The sequence below is a fragment of the Phacochoerus africanus genome, chromosome 10 (genome assembly GCF_016906955.1).
Source record: "Phacochoerus africanus isolate WHEZ1 chromosome 10, ROS_Pafr_v1, whole genome shotgun sequence".
Classification (NCBI taxonomy): domain Eukaryota; kingdom Metazoa; phylum Chordata; class Mammalia; order Artiodactyla; family Suidae; genus Phacochoerus; species Phacochoerus africanus.
In genome coordinates this window covers 10,758,783-10,781,140 of record NC_062553.1, presented here as the reverse complement: position 1 = coordinate 10,781,140, position 22,358 = coordinate 10,758,783, and the positions used below count along the sequence as shown (strand labels likewise).

Genomic DNA, 22,358 nt, shown 5'->3' with positions numbered 1-22,358 from the left:
GATTTATAGTGTTGTGTTAATTTCTGCTGTATTGAAAAGTGGTTCAGTTACACACACACATATATATATAGATTCTTTCTCGTATTCTTTTCCATTATGGTTTATCACAGGATATTGAAGATAGTTCCTTGTGCTCAACGGTAGGACCTTGTTGTTTATCCATTCTACATATAATAGTTTGCATCAGCTAGTCCAAAATTCCCAATCCAGTCCCTCCCTGCCCCTTGCCCGCCTTGGCAACCACAAGTCTGTTCTTTATGTCTGTGAGTCTGTTTCTGTTTCATAGATAAGTTTGTTTATATTTTAAATTCCATATATAAGTGATATCATATGGTATTTCTTTCTCTTTCGGATTTACTTCACTTAATATGATAATCTCTAGGTCCATCCATGTTGCTGCAAATGGCATTATTTCATTCTTTTTTGTGGCTGAGTAATATTCCACTGTATGTATGTATGTATGTATATATATATATATATATCACATCTTCTTTATCCATTCCTCCATTGACAGACATTTAGGTTGTTTCTACGTCTTGGCTACTGTAAAGAGTGCTGCTATGAACACTGGGGTGTATGATTCTTTTTGAATTAGAGTTTTGTCTAGATATAGGCCCAGAAGTGGGATTGCTGGATCACATGGTGGTTCTATTTTTAGTTTTCTGAGGTACCTCCATCTTATTTTCCATAGTGGTTGCACCAACTTCATTCTTAACAACAGTGTGGGAGGGTTCCCTTTTCTCCATACCCTCTCCAGCATTTGTTATTTGTAGACTTTTTGATAATGGCCATTCTGACCAGTGTGAGGGTGGTACCTCACTGTAGTTTTGATTTGCATTTCTCTAACAAGTCGTGCTGCTGAGCATCTTTTCACATGCCTACTAGCCACCTGTATGTCTTCTTTGGAGAAATGTCTATTTAGATCTTCCACCCATCTTCTGACTGGGTTGTTTTGTTTTTTTGTTGGTGAGTTGTATGAGCGGTTTGTTTATTTTGGAAATTAAGCCCTTGCCAGTTGCATCACTTGCAACTATTTTCCTCCTGTCCAGAGGTTGTCTTTTTGTTTTGTTTATGGTTTCCTTTGCAGTGCAAATGCTGGTAAGTTTGATTAGGTCCCATTAGCTTATTTTTGCTTTGGTTTCTATTGCCTTGGGAGACTGGGAAAGTGTCTTCTTGATGCCGTAAAATAAAATAAAGATAAGCCCTTTTATTTTATGGAGGCAACCGAGGCCTGTAATGGGAAGATGATCCATTCCAGACACACTACTGGGGAAGGAGAGAGCGAGACTCGAACGCCAGCCACCTGGGTCCCTAGTCCAGGCTGCCTGGACAGGCATTAAATTCACCCAGGGTGAACTGGCGAGTCTCTTTCTGCGGTTCTGAGTAGAAACCTAGGACTAGTGATCAAGGAAGGGGACTGAAATAGGGACTTTCAAATAACCAGAATGTTCTACACCAATCATCACAATGCACCTTTACGGAGGGCCACATATATACAACTCTGAGCTATGCGCTGCCCCCACCTATAAAATTGAGAAAAGGCTACCTCCCAGAATTACTGGTCAAGTTTAAATAAGGTAAAGTGCTTTTCTCCGTATCTGACACTGATAAACATTCGATATTTGTTAGGCTATGAATATTTTATTTTTGGCCTTAAGAACAATTTAAAAACCCTTGAAAATACTGACACATGACAATACAAGGAAAAAATGTGATTATCGGAAGCTTTTTCACCCTGGATATCATTAATACCCAATGCTGACACTGCTCATCAGTTTATCCTAGCCACACATTACCTTCTAAATCCAATATTCTGCTGTGACAATGGAGGAATTAAAGGAATCCCGTTTTCTCCAATGGCCCATGCCACACTGTTGGCCACTTTCCCCGAGGTCATCAGAATCAGTTGATTACTACCGTCAGCTTCAAATGAGAAGGGGACTCCTAGGGAAACAGCAGATTGAATAGGATGTCGTTTAGAGAGAGGGAGTGAGGAAGCAGAAAGCAGACAAATGGACCAGAGGGCTGTGGGCAGCGGGGATGGAGCACATCGCTCGAGTCAGCATCGCCGGACTTCTTCAGGCGATGATGCTCACAATCGGCCACTCGGCTCTCTCTGCCTCTGACAGCAGAGTGTGGACAGCATCCTGAGTGACGCGCTCTGGAGTGGGACCATCTGCACACATATTCTGGCTCTGCCCCTTAACACAGCTGTGTGACCTGCATAAATGACCTAACGTCTCTGAACCTTAGTTTTGCGATGTATAAAGTAAAGATAGTCATAGGATCCTCTTTCAAGGATGACTGTGAAGAGAGTCACTTATTCATTCATTCAGGAGATTTCAGTGACTCGCTACAGCCAAGGCGTGAATACATGACTTGGAAGGCTGATCTAAAGAAATGACACAGAATGTGGCAGTGAAAGAAAGAGATGTCAAGTATATTAAAGAGGCTAAAAAACATGGTGGACAGAGTGAGGAGGTCCATCATATAGCTCTTCAGAATTGCAGAAGGGGATAAGAGAGAATGGTATTTAATAATCTCCCTATGATAATTATTTATTTCAAAATTTCCAGCCTTACAAATAACACTGTGACTTTTTTTTTTTTTTAATGCACCAAGTTTTGCCTTCATTTCAAATTATTTTCTTAGGAAAGATTCCTTGAAATTGAATTAAGATGCCCAAGGCCACATGGCCAAATGACTTTATGCTTGCATAGTTGTATGAATTTACTGGCTCCTGAGAGTATGTAAAAATGACTTTGCAAAAACCGTATGTCATTATTGCTTTAATTTAAACTTCTGATGGCAATTTTATAATTGTCTGGTTGTCTGAGAAGTGAAAAAAAAAATATACATTCAAATCTGACAGTGAATCTATGAGCTATCGAGGTTTCTGTACCACTTCCAACGCCCTCATGGTCCAGGGTCACATGCTGGTTACTGCTAAACTCCACTTCTTCAACAGGAGCCCTTCCAGTGACAACAGTAGTTTCAGGAATAGGCAGAAACACTTCTGCTAGCAAGCTGGTGCCACTGTGTCCAATGGTTTCGTATACCTGAAATTGAAGCAGAGAAACAGCAATAAAAGGTGCTCATTCCCATATAATTAGTCCATTTGTCTGGGCTGGTCACCTTATGGGAGGAGGAGATGGGCCCCTGGGCTGAGAACAGCTGGGACTTGTTACACCAAGGAAACAGGGCCTTGTTTCTTTTCTCTTTGACGCTTCGAGGAAAAAGTTAGTTGAAGGGGAGTTCCCGTTGTGGTGCAGTGGTTAACGAATCCGATTAGGAACCATGAGGTTGCAGGTTCGATCCCAGGCCTTACTCAGTGGGTTAAGGATTCCGCATTGCTGTGAGCTGTGGTGTAGTTCGCAGACGAGGCTCGGATCCCGTGTTGCTGTGGCTCTGGTGTAGGCTGGTGGCTACAGCTTCTATTTGACCCCTAGCCTGGGAACTTCCATATGCCCTGGGAGCGGCCCAGAAAAGGCAAAAAAAAAAAGACAAAAAAAAAAGTTAGTTGAAGGAGCTGAGCTCAGCTGGAGTAGAGAGATAAGATGACTGCTTATCTCTCTCTATGCTGGTCACTCCTGGGGTCAAGGAGACGTCACCCATAACACATGCGCAGTAAGACTCCTAGGGTCAGAAAGGGAGCGGGCGCCAGGTCATAATAAGTCCTGATACCATCCCGGCATCCTTTGCTCTGGAATCCATCTCTGCCAAAAGATGCGCACGCATATTGGGGAGGGTCCTGTGTCCAGTCAGGTGTGAGAATTAAAACAAGATAATTGGCTAAAGGTAAACAAAGACCCGGAGGAACTGTCCTATATAAGTGAGTTAAATCACCTCTCTGGTGCGCCCCTCATTGAAGGGGACACCCACACCTGCACTCCTCTTTCGGGTGTGTGTTACTTTGCTTCTGACTTAAACTCCTTCTGTGTGCTCTTCCACATGTTGGGAGTTAACAATAAACTTTGTATCTGTTTTCACTGTCTTTGCCTCTTTGAAACATTCTTGCTTTCAATAGGGGGCAAGAATCAGGGCAGTTCTACTTTTAGCCTCTAGCTAATCCAGTGGCTGAGACTCCTGGTTTTCATCCAGGCTGCCCAGGTTCAATTCCTGAGCAGAGAATTAAGATCTCGCTTCAAGCCATCACTCACTGCTGTCTCTCTGAGATCAGCCTTTCTAGTCCAGAGCACCCACCTCTGAGTGGAAAGCTGAATTGTGTTGCTGTGGTTCCCATGGAGACCAGATTATACCCTGTTTGTGCTCGAAGTGGTGACACCTTGTCCTCGCCCATCCTGATCCCCTGGGGTAGAGAGGTTAATCAAAGTAGCAGGTAACATTGTTTCTCTTTTAAACAACTACACATTAGTTTGGAAAATGGGCTTCCTCTTTTTCCTGGTTCAGGTTATTTCAGCAAGAAATACCATCGGATAGAAACATGAGACACTATGGACGTCACTAGGTGGCTCGCTATCTGTCCCAACTTCAAAGTCAATAGGAAAAGCCCCAGACCTAGAAGTACTCTGGGGTATCAGGTTCAAATCTACTATGTGGTGAATTTCTCAAACTCTTTCCTTCAAGATTCATGTTATTTGTTACTGAAACCCCATCCAGCTCCTTCTTGGACCCTCTCCCAAGACAGAACCGGCTGGACAACCTGTATAGCTCTATGTTAACTGCTGTGATGTGGCTTCATTATAACACCATCACCAGGAGATGGGGGACCCAGGGCCAGGCAAGCACAGGTTATGAATCTACAACGCAGCCTCAGTAAAACCTTCTGTTCCATTTGATCAAGTGTCTCCTGTATTTTGGATCATTTCACTTTTGTGATAAGAAGATAAATACCCCACAGCTCTGCTGGCTTTTTTTCCTATCTTTTATTCTCTCCATGAACCCTCTCTGGCTAGTATACGTTTCCCTAAAATGCTGACTTTACTCTTGTATTTCTACTAATTTTTTAAATGTTGTTTTTTATTTTTAAAAGCTTTTTAAGAAATTTAGTCTTTTTAGGGCCGCACCTGCAGCATATGGAAGTTCCTAGGTTAGGTGTCAAATCAGAGCTGCAGCTCGCGGCCTATGCCACAGCCACAGCAACGTGGGATCCAAGCCATGTCCGCGACCTATGCCACAGCTCACGGCAACGCTGTATCCTTAACCCACTGAGCAAGGCTGGGGATCGAACTCTCATCCTCATGGACACTAGTTGGACTTGTTACAGCTGAGCCACCATGGGAGCTCCTATTCCTACTTATTTTTTTTAGCTACACTTGAAGCATGCGGAAGTTCCTGGGCCAGGGATGGAACCTGGGCCACAGCAGCAACCAGAGCCGCTACAGTAACAATGCAGTGACAACGCCGGATCCTTAATCTGCTGTACCACAAGGGAACTCTACTAATTAAATCTTACTCTTCTTCTTATGCAATAGAGTCCCCCTGATTAATGCTTCCCACTTACCCTCTGAATGCACAACCATGACATTACAGCCCCTCTCCACCCACCCTACAGGGCATAGAATACAAATTCTTTTTCAAGGAGGAGGATGAGGATGAATCTGTACTGGGCTGCTCCTGGTCTCGAACTCCCGGTTTTCAGCAGGTCACTTTTGCCAGATGGCTGACTGAGCTGGGAGGGGCTACTGGGGCAGAGACAAAGGCAGAGACAGCAGAGGACATGAACTCAGGACTCCAGACTTAGTACCCCTGTGAGCTATGCTGACAGGCTGGATGCACCACGAGACCTGTCACCGTTCAGAGTTCACTTCTGCCTAATTCAGCAGGAAGCCACACTCTCTAAATTTCCCTTTATCGGTAGATTGGTGATACTCTTAGCTATATTATAAAGATCTTTTAGGGAAACTTTCAAATACATGTAGTTTTAGAAAAACTGTATACCACAAAGCCATCTCCTAGCTTCGATTACCATTAACCTATGACCAATAAATGGTTATTAATTTTATCTATGTGCTCAACCATGAATTCAGATGGCATTTTATCTGTAAATATTTCAACATCTATCTCTAAAAGAGAAGGATATATAAACGCATCATTACAACACCATTATCACAGCAATTCCTTGATAACGTCAAATATCAGAACGTTTCAAATGTCCTTCGAAGTCTCAAAAATTGCCCTAACAATTCGAATCAGGATTAAAACGTATTCCATCCATTGCCATTGATTGGTATGTTCTTCAAGCCTCTATTCATTTATAGGTGACCCCCCCTTTTAAAGTTTTTTTTACACTTTTTCTCTATATTTTTATAGGTTCAGCACTCTAATGGAAAAAGGAGTGCCATTTTTTGGCTTACCCCAATCTCCCAAGAGTCTGCAGTTTTACAATCTCACAGACCTTAAAGAATATGTAGCCTTCTATTTTTACTGCACAGGAGGCCTCGGTTTGACCTGTTAAATTATGCACTCACTGGCATGAAGTTTCAGTCTGAGAAAATGGTGGGTTTGTCTTTCCTTTAAAAATTTGTGGGGAGTTCCCGTCATGGCTCAGCGGTTAAAGAACCCAACTAGTATCCACGAGGAGGCGGGTTCGATCCCTGGCCTCACTCAGTGGGTTAAGGATCTGGTGTTGCCCTGAGCTGTGGTGTAGGTCGCAGATGCGGCTCGGATCCAGCATTGCTGTGGCTGTGGTCTAGGCCAGTGGCTACAGCTCTGATTTGACCCCTAGCTTGGGAACCTCCATGTGCCAGGGAACCTCCCTGTGTCTTGGGTGCAGCCCTAAAAAGACCAAAAAAAAAAAAAAAAATTTGTGTACTTCCCCACCCCCTCACCAATTTTAAATCATTGAGACATTCCTTTGTATGGCGCCATCAACAGCTTTAGGTCTGTTGTCTTGTTCAGTCTTAACCACCATCCTATGACGGATGGCTTATGGTAAAGATTAAGCAAGATAACAGACCCAGCAATCCTAGAAGATGGATGTGAGGCTCAGTGAAGGGGGGAATCTTCCCCTAGTCACTGGCCCCATAAGTCACAAAGCCGGGATGTGAATCTATAACTGGTTTGATCCCAAACTCACACCTTTTGTTATGTCTTCCTCATGAGCCACGGAAAATCAGAAAGGTGATTCAACAATTAAGAAACCTTTTAAAAGCCATAACCATGATCCATAAGATAGAGTTATTTTAGAGCCATCGGTGAAAAGTCATGATTGAAAGAGAATTTACAATCACCGTATTTGAAAGAGAATTTAAAATCACAAAGAACCACAAAACGCAGAAGTGCTATAAAACAATGGCTATAATCAGAGGCTAAAGGATGCCCTGAGGAGTTCCCATTGTGGCTCAGCGGTAACCAATCTGACTAGTACCCTTGAGAACACGGGTTCGGTCCCTGGCCTCACTCAGTGGGTTAAGGATCTGGCATTGCCGTGAGCTGTGGTGTAGGTCACAAATGCGGCTTGGATCTGGTGTTGCTGTGGCTGTGGCGTAGGCTGGCATCTGCAGCTCCAATTCGACCCCTAGCCTGAGAACTTTCATAAGCTGTGGGTGCAGTCCTAGCAAGACTAGCAATAATAATAACGAAGGGTGCCTTGGAATAGATGGTCATGATCAAAAGACCACCGAGCCTTTCCTGTCTCAGGTGGCCTGCTTGCTCGCTCTCAAGGGGCATGCTCCACTTGGCAAGGCAAGGGTGCACTGTCCACTTGGTGCAGGTGTTTTAACTTACCAGAAGGTGCCCCTGCTGTACTGGGCATCCTTGAGACCGGCACCAAGCCTTACTTCTGTGCCACCACCATCCTGCAACTTCCCTGTACCAATGCTTATCTCCTCTCCTGAAATTCCCTCCTTATGTGTTGTTTATCTCACCTGATGGTGAGATTCCTGAGGCTAGGGAGGCTAGGGATCTTGTTTGGTTTCCCTTTGAACACCCGGGAACCTACTATTTGTGAATTAATGTATTTTTTAGAAGCAAGGATTTTTTTTTTTTTTTGTCATTTTTTAGGACCATGCCCATAGGGTATGAAGTTCCCAGGCTAGGGGTCAAGTCAGGGCCACAGCCACAGCAACATGGGATCTGAGCTGGGTCTGCGACCTACACCACAGCTCATGGCAACACTGGATCTTTAACCCACTGAGCAAGGCCTGGCATCGAACCCTCGTCCTTATGGATACTAGTCGGGTTCGTTCCTGCTGAGCCATGGCGGGAACTCTGACTCTTAGCAGAAGTAAAACATTAGATGATAAATCTGTGGAATGGAATGGTTCTCTTTGCTAAACAACTCACCTGGTAGAGTGGGTGTAGGATGGCCCTCAGATTTTGTTTCACCTTATTTTACTCCCCATCTGCCTGTCAGCTCCTCCCACAGCCTGCAGAGGGCAGTGTGGTGGACAGGACAGGACAGCCTTGTGGTCCACTGGCTTGGGTCTGAATCCTGACAATGCCACTTACTAGCTGTGTGACCTTGGGCATGACATTCATCCCACTTTCGCCCTCATTGTAAAATGAGGATGTTACCTAAAGCTCAGCAGGAAGGCAGTGGTGCAGCGTAGCTGAGGTGGATGAAAAGTCTCTTCCCCTCTGTATGAGCTCAAAAATGTTTTTTCTTTTTCATCTGGATATACAAGTGACAATAAGCATGTGCATTATTATAATGCTTTGCAGTTTACAAAGGTCCTTCATAAACATGATTATGTTTCTCCAATATCTCGTTAAATCTTGGCCAATAGATTTTAGTAAGCTTTATGAAAGAAGAATTTCTTTTGTTTAAATTAAACTTTAACTTGTAAGAATGTTTTGGGAGTTCCTGTCGTGGCTTAGTGGTTAATGAATCCGACTAGGAACCATGAGGTTGCGGGTTCCATCCCTGCCCTTGCTCAGTGGGTTAAGGATCCGGCGTTGCCGTGAGCTGTGGTGTAGGTTGCAGACGCGGCTGGGATCCTGCGTTGCTGTGGCTCTGGTGTAGGCCGGTGGCTACAGCTCTGATTCGACTCCTAGCCCGGGAACCTCCATATGCTGTGGGAGTGGCCCAAGAAATGGCAAAAATACAAAAACAAAACAAAACAAAACAAAAAACTTGTAAGAATGTTTTTTTGAGACACTCTAATTTTTTTTCAAGAAAGACCTTAGGCTTCGGAGGATTTATAGGAATTTTATGGCATATGCTATATTTGTAATTAAATCATGTATATTTCTGTGTACCCAAAGATAAAGAGATGAAAACCAAACAACATTCAAGCTTTGAAAAAAAAAAAAAAAAACAAAACCCAAAAAACCAGGAGCTAATAAAATCCTGACATTACTTCAAGTTAAGGGAATAGAAACCCTACCAAGAGTCAGAAAATACCATTTATGCCGGTAAAGTGCTTCTGAAGGTGACATAAACACAATATTTAGTATTTAGTTAAACCTTTCCTGACTCTGTACCTCTCTTAACTACCCCTATGATTACAGAATTTCCAAACAGCTCAACATCCACCCAGGGCAGCTAAATCAGAGTGTGAAACACATCTCAAAAGGAGAACAAATGCAATTTTTTTTCAGATAACTCTACATCCTCTTCCATAAGAGAAAAATCAAGTATTTGTCACCTCAGCTGTACAGGACAGAGTTTCAATATTATAGGACTCCAGTGGCTTTGCAAAAAACATCCCTGCTAAACTTTAATAGTTTATCAAGTATCTTACTGTGGAAGGAACTTAAGAGTTGCTTCTAAGCTCCTGTTTTGGTTTTTGTGTGTGTGTTTTTTCTTCTTTTTTTTTGTCTTTTTTTTAGGGCTGCACCCACGGCATATGGAGGTTCCCAGAGTAGGGGTCGAATCAGAGCTGTAGCTGCCAGCCTATGCCAGAGCCACAGCAGCTTGGGATCTGAGCCGCATCTGCGACCTACCCCACAGCTCATGGCAGCACCGGATCCTTAACCCACTGAGTGAAGACAGGGATCAAACCAGAAACCTCATGGTTCCTAGTCGGAATCGTTAACCACTGAGCCATGACAGGAACTCCTATTTTGGTTTTTAATTCCTTGTGGGTATGTCTTGTGCTGGTCGCTATGGCTCATGATGGCCAATAAAATATGCAGTTACGACCTAAAGGGTATTTCTGGAGGAGGTCAGTGGGTCAGTGTCCCCATCTCTGGAACCACATTCCTGCCTAGTGTCGGAAGGAGAAATGAATGGAGACTTGGTGCTGGGTCTGCAGGACATGGGCAGTTATGAACTCTGGGGAATGGAGGGTTTGCTGACTGGGACCACTGTCTTGAAGGTAATTATCAATGTTCTTTTTTTTTTCAGGGCTGCACCCACAGCATGTGGAAGTTCCCAGACTAGGGGCTGAATCAGAACTGCAGCTGCCGGCCTATACCACAGCCACAGCAACACAGGATCCAAGCCACATCTGCGACCTACCACCACAGCGCACGGCAACGCCAGGTCCTTGACCCACTGAGAGAGGCCAGGATCAAATCTGCATCCTCATGGATACTAGTCGGGTTCATCACCGCTGAGCCACGATGGGAACTCCCTAAATTTTTTTTTTAATAAGGAAAGATGGAGTCTATTCCAACAAAGCCAAAAAAAAAAAAAGAAAGAAAAAATTCAAAAATTTCTTAAACTCTTTACCCTACTCTTTGAAGGTAGCCAATTGATTTTGGTAGGCTTTGTGAAATTTCTTTTTTTTTTTGCTTTTTAGGGCCTCACTCCCAGCATACGGAGGTTCCCAGGCTAGGGGTCAAATTGGAGCTACCGCTGCTGGCCTATGCCACAGCCACAGCAACATGGGATCTGAGCCTCATCTGCAACCTATACCACAGCTCACAGCAACGCCAGATCCTTAACTCACTGAGCCAGGCCAGGGATCGAACCTTCATCCTCATGGATCCTATTCAGATTCATTTCCACTGAGCCACAACCGGGAACTCCAAGAATTTCTTTTATTTAAATTAAACTTCAACAGGTAAGATCTGGGGAGTTCCTGTTGTGGCTCAGTGGGTTAAGAACCGACGGTGTCTGTGAAGATGTGGGTTCACTCTCGGGCCTTGCTCAGTGGGTTAAGGATCCGGCATTGCCACAAGCTGTGGTAGGTCACAGATGTGGCTCGGATCCCATCTTGCTGTGGCTGTAGTGCAGGCTGGTAGCTGCAGGTTCTATTTGACTCCTTGCTTGGGGCATTTCCATATGCTGTAGGTGCAGCCCTAAAAATAAAAAAATAAAATAAAAAATAAAAAAAGCAAAGAACAAAAAACAAATAAGATCTTTTTCGAGACACCCTAATTTTTTTAAATGGCAATTCTACTTAATGCTAGGATGAAATGCTTTTTTAAAAAAATCAGAAAATGGGCACGTTGGAGCTTTAAGTGGGTATTTGTAAATGGCTTTCTGTATAATTAAGTTTATTTCCTGTTTTCTCTCTAGGTCAGGGGTTCTCAGCCTCAGCACTATTGCCATTTGGGGCTGAACAATTCTTTGTTGTGGTAAGGTGTCCTGTACTTTGGAGGATGTTTATCAGCAACCCTGGCCTTGACACATTAGAGATGCCAGTAAATCCTCCCACTTGGGATAATTAAAGTGTCTCCAGACAGTGTCAGCTGTGCCCTGGGGAGGGGCAGGGGCAGCATTCTCTCCATTGAGAAGCACTGCTCCAAGCAAAATGAGTGCGTGTGGGTGTGTGTGAAGGTGGAATGTTAATGAAGAAACAAGACAGGAAACATAATTCGATTTATGTTCAACTGTTCAAAAGTTTCAGTCGAGTAAAGTAAGGCAGCAGTGAATTTAGAAGAGCAATCACAACCGCTACCAAATGGGGACTGGTTATGAAATGATTATTATTTCCAGGCATTTGGAATAGTATTTGCTTTAACTCAACAATCTAGTGCAAATTTATCTGCTAACAGTATTTAGAATTACATGGATAAGATAAATCTTAGACATGTAAGGGCATTAAGTCAAGACAGATAAGAAAATAATCCATTGTGGGAGTTCTCATCATGGCTCAGTGGGTTAAGAACCTGACTAGTATCCATGAGGATGAGGGTTCGACCCCCGGCCTCGCTCAGTGGGTTAAGGATCTGGCGTTGCCGTGAGCTGTGGCGTAGGTCACAGACGTGGCCCGTATCTGGCGTTGCTCTGGCTGTGGTGTAGGCCAGCGGCTATAGCTCTGATTCAGTCCCTAGCCTGGGACTTCGCTATGCCGCAGGTGTGGCCCTAAAAAGTAAAAATAAATAAATAAATAAAGAATCCATCATTTATATGGAGTGGTCTTAAGTCCTGTGTCTCTGATTTTTTTTTTTTCTTTTGTCTTTTTTAGGGCTGCACCCATGGCACATGGAGGTTCCCAAGCCAGGGGTCTAATCGGAGCTGTAGCTGACGGCCTACACCACAGCTCACGGCAATGCCAGATCCCTAACCCACTGAAAGAGGCATCCCCATGGTTCCTAGTCAGATTCCTTAACCACTGAGCCATTACGGGAACTCCGTTTTTTATTTTCAAAGTCATCAATCTTCTGCACCGCCTGCTTTTCTCAGGGCTGACAAATGCGTTCCAATCAACCACACCCTAAAGGAATTCCCTTCCCCTTTGGAGGGAGGGAGCCTCCTCTTGTTGTCCTGACTTTCTCTCCCCCCATCCCAGGGAGCGAGATGAGGGTGATCGGGGGTCTCCAAATAGGGCTGTTTATCCTGCTCTGATGGCGCAGTTCTCCAGAAGTGCTGGAGAAATCAAGAGAGGCTCTGGGAAGGGAAACCCCTGTTATTGCCGGCTCGGTTAAAAGGAAAAGTCCCCTATCTCAGTCCATGCCGGGAATATGAACGCTCAACAGGACTGATTCATAAGGAAAAAATAAGAGTGCTAAGACATTCAAAAGCCACTCATGGAGTTCCCACTGTGGCTCAGCTGTAATGATCCTGACTAGTATCCATGAGGACATGGGTTCGATCCCTGGCCTCGTTCAGTGGGTTAAAGATGTGGTGTTGCTTGCCGTGAGCTCTGGTGTAGGTTGCAGACATGACTCAGATCCCATGTTGCTGTGGCTGTGGTGTAGGCCAGCAGCTGGAGCTCGGATTCAACCCCAGCCTGGGAACGTCCATATGCAGGGGAGCAGCCCCCCCCCCAAAAAAGACTAAATAAATAAATAAATAAATAAAAGTCACCCAGCAATATTACCTGACAGTTGTTCGTTTGGGGGAGTTGAGAAGATGAATATGGGGTGACATTATAGATGTGAATGATAAAAAAGGGAAGGTCATGATCAGAAAGCTTATTTCTAAATCAGAGTTCATTTTTGTGAAAAGCCAAGCATTGATTTTGGAAAGTCCTCAGAAGCCAGACTTTTCAAGGCCTTTCTGGAAGGCACCTGGCCCCGCTCAGCTCCCATTCTGTGAAGCTCCCTTCTCACCCTTCCCTCGAGGCCAACTTTGAGTCTCCTCCTTTTTTTACTCCCTGTGGTCAAATCATCATCAAGTCCCCCTTTCTTTCGAGGCTGCAATGTGGCTCTAATTCATTCCTCCTCCGCATTTCCAGTGCAAGGTCCTGAATCTGTCCGGGCACCCCTGGCCACCTGTGGACTTCTCTGCTTGGTAAGGCTGCCCTGCACTCCTCTCTCAAGCCTGGCTAGGAGATCCTGGGCCTAGGGGTTCAAAACACGCACAGTCGAACATCACATTCCACACTGTTCCCTTCAGTGGTGCTGCGTACCTGCACCTTGAGCGTTCTTTCTTGCAGTTGTCTCTCCCTCATCTCCTAGCTGGATTTTCAGCTCCCGAGGCAGGGCCCTGGTACACCCCTGGCTCGGCATCACTCAGCTGGCTCTGAACAATCAAGCAACATTCAGGGCTTGGTTGTTGAGTCATCACTGGATTCATTATACTTCTGAGAGTCTCAAGATCTCTTCTGAAACACATTACACGCTCAAGTTCAGAATTTGAGAGCACTGGCAGAAACAGATGCACTTCAGGTGATTTTCCTTACCCTCCTGAAGTTGTCAGTAATTCTCAAACCTTCCCGAATTCAAAATTTGCAATTATACGGAAAAATTTCCAAATGGTACCGTGCTGTTCCTAGATAGTTGAAATACTATATTCTCTAAATTTATTTCATCTATAATCGCTGCTCAATCATAAAAATATTCCATTGATCCATTATGATATGTGACTTGATCAGTTATCAAACCTTTATAGATAGTTTAAGAACTTAGCCAAGTGTCCTTTAATTTGTAATTTTTTAAAGAAGATTAATTTAAAAAGGACAAATTTGTAATTTTTTAGAGAGGATGACATGATCCAGCTCTTAAGGCCAAGATAATTGCCTACAAGTATATTCTTAATATTATAGGATGAAGTTTTGCTTTTTCACTTAAAAAATTCATTTCATAATATTTCAGAGAATTACTCTTTACATATGAATTTTTTTAATTAAAAAAACATTTAGGGCCGCAGGTGGGGCATATGGAAGTTCCCAGGCTAAGGGTCAAATCAGAGCTGGGTTATTTTACCAAAAGATGCTGAGGTTTGTTCATACCTTCTTCAAGACTGAGATCCACGCTTAAAGACTTCAAGGCTATCTCCAACTTCCCGTCTCCATCAACGATGGGGAAGGTTGATCATCAACAAGACTCCTTTCTCTCTTTTTTTTCCCCAGGGCTGCATTTGTGGCCTATGGATGTTCCCAGGCTTGGGGTTGAATTGGAGCTACAGCTGCAGGCCTACACCACAGCCACGGCAATGTTAGATCCAAGCCACATCTGTGACCTGCACTGCAGCTCATGTCAATGCCAGATCCTTAACCCACTGAGCTGGGCCAGCAACTGAACCCGCCTCCTCCTGGGTACTAGTCAGGTTCTTAACCCACTGAGCCACAAGGGGAACTCCATCCACAATACTTAAAAAAAAAAAAACTGTTTTGATAGTGACACCCTCAGCGAAGCTAATATTCAAGAGAGTCAACAGGAGATAGTACATTAGGCTTCTCTTATGTTTTAGAATATATGCGAAATAAAATATCAGTACACTGGTGGAAGGTGGAGAGTGGGGGCTGGTCAGGTGGCCTGAGCTCTCACGGGCACCTGTGGGAGGCCAGGGCCTTCTGTCTTTTGCACTTGTTTCAGTGTGGGGGGGTATCCTTCTGGGGGTCCCCCTCCTTCCTCCCTGCCTTGCTCTGGTCAGCTGCTCCCTGGCCTCACGCCAGCACTGCACCTGCTGATCTTCCTCTGCAGGGGAGGCGGGGAGGGGCAGTCAAGGAAGAATCTCAGCTGAAATCCTTGCAGTTCTGTGCTTGGGGATGAGAAAGACTCTGTAGTGCTCCCAGCAGTCCAGCAACCCGTCACTGTTAGGAGCAGGTGACAGCTAAGCATGGAGCTGGCTTCTGGAGTTTGTGTTTATTGACTTTCTCCATCCAGTTTTATTCTTCATTTAGACACTTCACCCTGTGCAGTAAACCTTACTTTATTTTACTGTGTTGCATTTTTTGGCCTCTCTAGAGCCTTTGAAGGGAGCACGACCCTGCCGACACCTTGATTTTGGACTTCAGGGCGTCCAGAGCTGTGAGGGGATGAATGTTGGGTTTAAGTCATCATGTTTGTGGTGCTTAGTTACAGCAATGCAGACACAGCTCAATGTATTGCTCATGGTGACATTTAGGCTGGTGGGGAGTTTTATTATTTGGGGGGATCCTAGCACCTGTGTCCCGCCCCCCCATCATAACCACCTGTGATTACAGAAGTTGATTTCTCTAGTCGGTTGTGCCAGGATCGTGGTATAACACAATGTTGAAATTCTCCTCCAGTGACTGAGCCAGAGATCGCTCCAGCTCCCACCCTCCCTCGCCCCCCACCTTGTCTTGAGACACACACTTGAGCACCGTGGCCAGTAACTCCATCAGCATCTTTAGGCGGCAAGCAGGGTAACAGATCTCTTCTGCGAAGAGCTTAGGACCTGCCCAGGCGGAAGCTGACCTACTGTGGTCCTGGAGAATCTGTCAGGACACCCGCATGGCTGACCTAAAACCGTCTCACCCCTGGGAGGACCACAAAGTCCTGGGACAGTAACTGTCATTAAAATAAGGTACCTGCAGTGTTAAACTCTCCGGCCAGTTGAATATTTGCAAATTGAAAATCTGTCCGAAGTGAACTCGGAAGTCTGCCCCGAGCGGCCGACTGTCGGTCCTGGACACTTCCTTGTTGTTGAAGATCACCTTCAAGTGCACCGAGCGCCTCCTGACGTCCTCCCTTCGCAAGACCTCCACCCTGCAGAGGGAGACGGTTCACCAGAAGCATCAGCACCCCCTCCCTAAGTGTAACTGGAGTTTTGGCAAACGAGCGCCGAACTGAACAGGATACACTAGAGGTGACTCGGATACACTAGAGGTGACTCTATAGGGTACTTTCATCATCCTTTTTTTTGTCCTTTTTTTTGCCTTTTCTAGGCCCGCTCTCATGGCATATGGAGATTCCCAGGCTAGTGGTCTAATCGGAGCTTTAGCCACTGGCCTACACCAGAGACACAGCAACGAGGGATCCAAGCCGCATCTGCAACCTATACCACAGCTCATGGCAACGCCGGATCCTTAATCCACTGAGCGAGGCCAGGGATCGAACCTGCAATCTCATGGTTCCTAGTCGCCACAACGGGAACACTTTAATCTTCCTTGAAGCAAGATAGCCATGGGTCTCGCAGAGCTTAATATCATGTACGTTGTGATAGGAAGTAAGAGCCTCAGAAAAGGTCCATTTAGAACTGTGCTCCAAGCATCACTGGGCTCCTTACTTTTTCCAAACAAGCCTTACACTTCCATTCCAACATTTTAAGTAAACAGAATTGCGTTATTGGTTAAATGGAGTAAATTCAGACCATAAAAGCTACTAGTGCTTTATGCCTGGGTAGGATATTTTATCCTAAAAGTGTAATAGCATATTGTAGCAGTTGGGTCAAATCCGTTTTTCCAAGATCCCAGCTTTTTCTTAACATTTTCTGATGGTGAGTCACTGCTTACTGGCTGCAGGGGATTAAGAACTGCTCCTTATTTTTAAAGGTCGTTTGAATCCCGATAGGAGATAGGAGGTATCCTGGCAAGCACATGGTTCCCATAGCCAGGAAGTTTAAAACCTTCAAAACTGGAGTTCCTGTCGTGGCATAGAGGAAATGAATCTGACTAGAAACCATGGGGTTGAGGGTTCGATCCTCAACCTCGCTCAGTGGGCTAAGGATTCAGTGTTGCCGTGTGCTGTGGTACAGAGGCAGACTCGGCTTGGATCTGGTGACGCTGTGGCTGTGCCACAGGCCGGCAGCAACTGCTCCGATTAGACCCATAGCCTGGGAACCTTCACGTGATGCAGGTGCGGCCCTAAAAAGACAAAAAGAAAAAAACCGCCCAAACCTTCAAGAGCTGTCTTTGATTTTACTGTATATATTTGCAGAGATGCCCGCCCCAAATGCCAGTTATTGGTTAAGTCAGTAGCAACTCCAGCTTGTTAAGGAAATGAAATGGTTAGAACATAAAATTCTAAAACACACTCAGGGTTTTTTTTTTGGGTGGTAGTTTTTTTTTAAATACTACGGTGATATATACACAACATCATTTAAACTAATTTTTTTTTGTCTTTTTGCCTTTTTAGGGCCACACCCACAGCACATGGAGGGGTCCAACTGGAGCTGTAGCCACCAGCCTACACCAGAGCCACAGCAACTGGGGATTTGAGCCCCATCTGCGACCTCCATCACAGCTCATGGCAATGCCGGATCCTTAACCCACTGAGTGAGGCCAGGGATCGAACCTGCATCCTCATGGATGCTAGTCAGGTTCATTAACTGCTGAGCCACGGCGGGAGCTCCCCCTTTAAACTGTTTTGAAGTACACCCTTCGGTGGCATAAGTACATTCACAATGTTGGGTAACCAACCTCACGGTCCGTCTTTAGAAGGTTTTCATTATCACAACTGAGTGGGTAGTTTTAATTTTTACACGTCTAAAATTTAGGCCCATCTCAGGCATGCAATTGCTCCACTGAACTTGAATTTTTTTTTTCTATAAAGGACATGTAACACCAAATCTCAAGACGTACACAAGACGCTCAAAGACCTCACTCGGAGTTTTTAAAAGGCGTATTGCCAATAACGTCATGCTACAAACAGACCTAAAACACCCCCTTCTTGTGTATGGTCCCCTTACCTGATGGCCCGATGAAGGGCGTCAATTAAAATCACTGGCTTGGGGCCACCTGGTTTAGAGTCAACCAGGTTCCAACCCAGTGAAAACTCAGAAACTTCAGACTGAAGTTTGCGCTCTTGGTCAAATGGCACGCCACCATCAAAGACTGTTCAAACAAGTCTACATGGTTCCTTTTAATAACCACGCTGCATAATCACATGTGTTGAGTGCTCATGACAAAGTTATGGGGTATGGTATTTGCGGCTTGAAAGTAACTAATTTAGTGCTGGGGAATCGTTTATTTATGTATAACGTCTGAATGCCATGAAGTTGAGAGAACACGTGAAAATGCACAGGAAGCTCCGATATGAAAGTAAGTTATTAGTACATTAATAGAAAATTGAAACTAAGAAGCACGTAGGCGTCTTTTCATGACATCCTTGTTCACCCCCACATCCTAGTCATCTCTGCGGCTGACTGACTTGACCGATCTCTCATTTTTTACGCTAAAGATTCCAATCCGAGACATTCCCTGTGTTCATGACAGGTCTTCTGTCTACTGGAGCATTAAGTCCTGGATCTGGGGATATCCATTATTTCAATAGATTTCCTTTCCTAGGTAGCACTGTGCTATAGCATGCATCAGAATCATCTGGAAACCTTGTGAAAACACAGTCTCCTGGACCCTAACTCGGAACTTCTAATTCACTGGGAAAGCCTAAGAATTTGCATTTCCAACAAGTTCCAGTGAAGCTGATGCTGCTGGTCCTGAGGCTATACTTGAAGACCCATTTCTGTAAAGTGTAGGAAAGAAAGAAATAGGAAATTTAAAAAACTGTTGTATTAAATTATAAAGTTTTGTGTTTAATTTACATTTTATTCATTTCTTTTCTTTTTTTTTTTTTTAGGGTCACACCTGAGGCACAGGGAAGTTCCCGGGCTAGGGGCTGAATTGGAGCTGCAGCTGAGGCCTACAACACAGCCCCGGCAACACTGGATCTGAGCCACATTTTTGACCTATGACACAGCTGGCGGCAACGCTGGATCTTTAATCCAATGAGCAAGGCCAGGGATCAACCCTGCATCCTCACAGACACTATGTTGGGTTCTTAACCCGATGAGCCACAAGGGGAATTCCGAATTATACAATTTTTAAAAGGAGGATGAACATACATATACATATATATGGATATATGTATATATGTTTACGAATTACATGTACAGATTAATAAACATTATATAGCTCTTGGACATCAAATACGAATGAGTGGAACTGTATTTCTACCAGATCTGGAGGGTAAGCCTCAGATGGCCTGACTTAATCACATGCTAGAGGGAACATCCACAGTTCCTTTGGGAGGCTCTACAGGGTCTTCAAAGAAAGAAGTTGGCCATGGGGCAGCTGAAATCAAGGGCCAAGGACGGACCTGGGTGTCTGTGCCTGGGAGTGGGGATATGCACGCAGTGGACAGAGAAGACCCTCTGAGGTTACAGGTAGAGGCTCCAAATCAGAAGCTGCTCAGGCAGGCACTGTGCAGAGCACCCCCTACAGGCAGTTTTAGGTAGTGAACTCTGAGTGGCCAGTGGGGATGTAGCAGGTGAGTGAACCAAATGAAATCATGAAAATCTGAACAAATACTTGCAATTTCACACGGTGCAAGCTAGTGTCTATCTACAGAGAGTTCATGATTCTCCCGATCTTTCCATGTAGGTCAGATGTACACTCCACGGGGTACACGTGTATATGTGTGTGTGTGTGTGTGTGTGTGTGTGTGTGTGTGAGTGTCGACTCCATTTCTGGTCGGAGCATCTGCTCACCTGGGACACTGGTCGTTGGGTGTCACGCTCCCCGCCAGGCTCAACTCTGGGACCAGCGTGGGCTCCCCGGGCCTCCTCCGGCTCTGGGCTGCCCTCTCCCTCACCTGCTGCTCTAGCACAGCCTGGTCCATGGGCTCCGGAGGGATGGGCTTCACAGGCTCTTCCCCGGGGTCTGGCTCCTCCATCTCCTCATCGGCATGTTCTTCCACTGCTTGTTTCTTTTTCTTCTTTTTGGCCCTCTGTCGAGTAAGAGGCAGACTTAGGTCAAACAGGCGTTGGGGAATTTCTTTCAAAACCATGGACTTCGGGAGCTCCCGCTGTGGCTCAGAGGGTTAAGAACCCGACTAGTATCCAGGAGAATGTAGGTTTGATCCCTGGCCTCGCTCAGTGGGTTAAGGATTCAGCGGTGGCTGCAAGCCGCTTTGAACGTAGGTTGCAGACCCAGCTCAGATCTGGTGTGGCCGTGGCTGTGGCACAGGCTGGCAGCTGCAGCTCTGATTGGACCCCTGGCCTGGGAACTTCCATATGCTGCAGCTTTTTCCAAAAAAGAAAAAACTACAACAACAACAACAAAAAATAAAAGCACAGTCTTGAGAATCAGACCTAAACATAAACCCAGCTCCACCCCAGCCAGCTGGGTGCACCCAGGCAGCTCATTAAGCCATCTGACCTCAGCGTGTCTCAGTTTTCTCATCTCCAAAACGGGAACAACCATAGGAAAGTCTCTCCAGGGCTGTAGAAATGACACAGTGCCTGTAACGCACTTCTCACAGGGCCTGGCTCCTAGCAAGAGCTTAACAAACCTCAGCTACTCCTGTGATCATCGCTCTGGCTTCTAAAGACCTAAGAACACATCTTGAAGTTAAAGTAAGGCTTAGGAGCACAACTGGTATGGCAGAGCACACTGATCCATTCTTTACTGCCCCCGGATTCATATTTTGCAGGGTCCTGCGTACAAAGAGATATAATTTTCTGGGGGGAAACCCAGAAGCACCAGTTAAAGCACGTGGAATACTCAGCATAGTGTTGTGCTAGATCCATGAGCGATCACTGCATTATTACGTGTCTGTTCACGCAAAGAGAACCGTCTTTGGAAAAATCTGGCTCTGGTATCAGTTGGCTGGGTGGCTTTTTCGACCGTGTGTTAACTAACAGGTTCACTCTTTATCCTTTTGTCCCTATTGAGGGAGCTGAGAGTGAGAGCAGAGCCAGCGGGGGACCCCAGTCTGCCCGCCCAGTTTCCCTCCTCCTGTCTGGAGGGGCGCCCTCCCAGACCCTTCCTGGCTCCAAGGTCAGCTGAGTTCAAGGCTGTTTGCAGACCTGGGCTTTCTTCCAGGCTTTCCACTGCTGCTGTGCGGCTCTGTATTCCTCCATCTTCCGCTCATACTCTTCCGAGTGCTCTTCCAACAACTCACTTATCTCAGCCTGAATTTCTGCTTCATATGCTTCGTCCTCTGCTCTCTGGTCAACTTTTTCCCTGAAAGATAAGTAACAGCCCCTTGGTTATTTCTTGAAATTAAGCGATAGAACAATAACACAAATACCTGTACTGGGCTTGCTCTGTGGCGAGTCCTCTTATAAAAGCTTTGCATAGGTGAGCTCACACCCCTATGATGCAGATACTATTACCACTGGGGTTTTATACATGGGAAGACTGCGGCACAGAGAGGTTAAGTGACTTGCCCAAGAACACAGAGCTGGTGAATAGGAGAGCTGGAATATGAGTCTAATCTCTTCACCGTGAAGGAAAATAGCCACACTGGGTTACATGATGCAGATGGCACACTGATACAGTGAGTTCTCCACATACAGGGGTAGCAGATTCATGGTAGGTATTCTGTTAATTCTTCACATCTCTACGGAATCACTTCATTATGTGGCTACTGAGTCCCTGAAACCAGTTCTTTGACGCTGGACTGACGATTTGAGTTTTTCTTTGACGATGCTGCTGACAGTCCAGCAAAGCTGCGCCCAACTCAAAGCAATGTTTCCCACAGTGTATTCTGTAGAACGATGGTTCTGTGAGATGCCCTACAAAAAAAGGGTGCTGTGGCCAAATCAACACAATGAACAAATGTGAAGCGTTCCTTGTTGCTTTGTAAAGAGCTTTGCCGAGCCCTGTAGATGGCAGTGGGCAGTGTGACTCCCCGGGAGGGGGAGAGGTAAGCATGGGACCCAGCACATCCCACCCGGTACTTTAAAGTTGTTCAGCCTGCTCCCTGCACTTATCTCCTAATGTGACCAACGTGGTCCAGCCTGCAGGTTCTACTCCCCTGAAGTTTCATCTCCTTTTTGATGTTTTTATTTCTTTGGGGGGCTGCTCCTGAAGCATGTGGAAATTCCCAGGCTGGGGACTGCACTCGCACCATAGCAGAAACCCAAGCCACCTAAGCTGACAATGCTGGGTCCTTAACCTGCTGAGCCACAAGGGAACTCCTCCTCCTCC

At 45.4% G+C, this 22,358-nt stretch overlaps 1 protein-coding gene across 4 annotated transcripts in view; it reads right to left on the bottom strand.

The window, feature by feature from the left end:
• Window positions 1–22,358, bottom strand: part of CC2D2A (coiled-coil and C2 domain containing 2A) — a 120,346-nt gene that overhangs the window by 45,257 nt on the left and 52,731 nt on the right. For all 4 annotated transcript variants that reach the window (XM_047797982.1, XM_047797981.1, XM_047797979.1 and 1 more), the window contains 5 exons: window positions 21,233–21,389; window positions 19,913–20,151; window positions 16,017–16,194; window positions 2,903–3,059; window positions 1,797–1,944 (listed from right to left, as the gene is read on the bottom strand). In XM_047797982.1, the coding sequence (XP_047653938.1) occupies window positions 1,797–1,944; window positions 2,903–3,059; window positions 16,017–16,194; window positions 19,913–20,151; window positions 21,233–21,389 (879 nt within the window). The remainder of the gene's footprint in view (window positions 1–1,796; window positions 1,945–2,902; window positions 3,060–16,016; window positions 16,195–19,912; window positions 20,152–21,232; window positions 21,390–22,358) is intronic.